This window comes from Phalaenopsis equestris, unplaced genomic scaffold, assembly GCF_001263595.1.
Source record: "Phalaenopsis equestris unplaced genomic scaffold, ASM126359v1 Scaffold000468, whole genome shotgun sequence".
NCBI classification, from domain to species: Eukaryota; Viridiplantae; Streptophyta; class Magnoliopsida; order Asparagales; family Orchidaceae; genus Phalaenopsis; species Phalaenopsis equestris.
In genome coordinates, this window is record NW_018164909.1 from 834,551 (window position 1) to 837,208 (window position 2,658).

Genomic DNA, 2,658 nt, shown 5'->3' on the forward strand with positions numbered 1-2,658 from the left:
TTTATATTATATATATATATATATATATATATATATATATATATAATAAAAGCCAAAGGGCTAATATATTAAAGAGAAAATGATACAAATATGTTGTATGAGTGGGCCAAAAAATAAATATCTAACCCACATAGTACAACACAATAAACTCAAAAAGAGTGGGTACATATAAAATCAAAAAAACCCAAACCACCGAGGTTTGGAAGTAGTTAGGATCGACCCAATTTAATCCCGCCTCTTCTTCTAGTTCTCAGAAGGGAGCCAACTAACAAGTTGGTGAGGTGCGTACAATTACTAGAAGTAACCAAGATATCATCCATTAGATTCCTTAGCTCAAGTAGATCTCCATTCTTCTTCCTCCTACTGGAATTGTAAATCTTTCATTCCTCATCTGAAGATTGATCATTCAGATGAGGTGGTAGAGTTGTAGCAGAAAGGTTGTCAACCGTTGTACCCACAATAGTTTCTAGTATATGTGAAGTATGAGTTGTCGTCTCTACATGGGATACTTCCTGAAGATGGAGAGCTGAAAGGTTCTCTTGATTATCAGTCCGAACACTATCCTTTGTAGGTAAGGATCCTTCAGTATGGTGTAGGTTGCCCAGCAGAGCCATCTAGCATCACATCACTCGAACAAACAGTAACAACATTGTTAGGGGGGTCCACAAGAGCAATTAGATCAGTCACCAAATCCTGTCTTGTGGTATTTTCCTCCCCAGGTAGAGCAGATATGCTCAAAGAAGTGGGGTTAGACCCCTTCTTATTTATTGAAACTTTAGGTTTCAAATTAGGATGGAGCTTGTGACATTTATCAAGTGTATGCACAAACATCTTACAATGGGTACAATAAGGAGGTCTGTGTTCAATGATGATTTGTTGCCAATATCTATTATGAATTGTTCCCAGCCAGACTTCAGTAATATCAGATTAAGTAATCTCTCTTTCCACAAGTATTCTGTCCACAAAAGGTCTGGTTAGATTGAAAGTGAGTAGATTTAGCTTCATAGGGTCCCCAAGTATTTGGCCTCAATAGAGTAGGGAACCTGATGATTAAAAAAGTGTAGTTTGAGACCAGGTAGACTAAGGCCCCGTTTGGGACAGCTTAAATGTGCGGCGGCGTTTTTGAAAACGCCGCCGCAGCGTTTGGAAATCACGTTTCCCATGCGTTTTTTAGGCTGGGTTGAATGCACTGGTGAGTCTAGCCCGTCAAATAGTCAAGCCAGAGGATCCAACATTCCAGTCCATCCCCACACATATTGCGAATGACCCTCGTTATATGCCGTTCTTTAAGGTGTTCCACATATTTAAATGTTAGTTTCTGAAATGTCACACACATGATTTTATTATTGATTATTTCCTTCCTATCAGGATTGCATCGGAGCCATTGACGGAACACATGTCGACGCACGTCTTTCTGTCAAAGAGAAAGTTGCGTACATTGGTCGATGCGGATCACCAACACAAAATATAATGGCTGTTTGTGATTTCAATATGTGTTTCACATATGTGATGGCTGGATGGGAAGGTAGCGCACACGATAGTCGCGTTTTCAAGTTTGCAACTAGCAACATTAAATATGGATTCCCTTATCCACCACCAGGTACGGCAACCGTGTTGCGCTTTCGTCAAATTTTATTACTTCAAATTTTCTTAATTTTCAAAAAAAACTTTGCTCAGGTAAGTACTACTTAGTGGACGCCGGGTATCCTTTGCAAAAGGGCTATTTGAAGCCATATCCAGATACAAAATATCATATACCTGATTTCGAGAGATCTAGCGGGGTTGCACGAGGAAAGAAAGAACTTTTTAATAAAAGACATTCATCCTTGCGTGGTGTGATCGAGAGATCGTTTGGTGTTTGGAAGAAGAAATGGGTAATTCTACGTGATATGCCAACTTATCCTTTTCCAAAACAAGTCCAGATTGTAGTGGCAACAATGGCACTACACAACTTCATACGACGACACCATTCTCGGACAGATGCAGAGTTCTCTGTTATAGAAGAGGATTCAATGGAAATACCACCTGAGGCATTTGAATACCACGTTGGACGTTCTATCCCACACATCGATATTGATTCACCTGAGTCACATACACCAGATGGTGAAGGCGCTTCTGAGATGGCATGTTTGAGAGAGCAAATAGCAAATGATATAAGCCAAGGCATTTAGACTGCATTACATATTATGTTCTTTCAATTATGTTTAATTATTTGGGGCATGTTAAACATATGGAAGTAATTCTATGGATGATGATGTACTTTGCTCTTATCTGGTAGTTTATGTTAATTTGAGTGCACTAAATGGAGGTATTGATGTTTAACTGCTGTGTGAATGTGGTATTTTAGAAGCTATGGATGTATCTGCATTTTAAATGAAAGCTTATCCCATGCTTGTGATCTTACTTAGCTGGTAATAAAGCTGCAGCCATGCACTTTGGGAGTATATGCAATCCATATGTAGCTTGGATGGCCCCTTAGCTATGTAGGTAGCTTGGATGGCAACCACTACTATGTTGGAATGCTGTTTAGGGTCAGAATGGCTGCTATATGTGTGTGTGTGTGTGTGTGTGTGTGTGTGTGTGTAGGATTGTGTGTGTGTGTCTGTGTGTGTGTTATTGTGTGTGTGTGTGTGTGTAGGAGTGTGTTGTGTGTGTGTG

General features: G+C 39.7%; 2 protein-coding genes across 10 annotated transcripts in view; both read left to right on the forward strand.

Moving 5' to 3' along the window:
• Positions 1 to 2,658, forward strand: part of LOC110027914 (DNA mismatch repair protein MSH4) — a 182,101-nt gene that overhangs the window by 158,474 nt on the left and 20,969 nt on the right. The gene's annotated exons all lie outside the window — the stretch shown is intronic.
• On the forward strand, positions 1,175 to 2,613 carry LOC110027915 (the record flags this gene model as incomplete). The annotated part of the gene is given in 2 exon segments (XM_020729561.1): positions 1,175 to 1,600; positions 1,678 to 2,613. Coding segments are annotated over 2 exon segments (624 nt in total). The 3' UTR covers positions 2,172 to 2,613.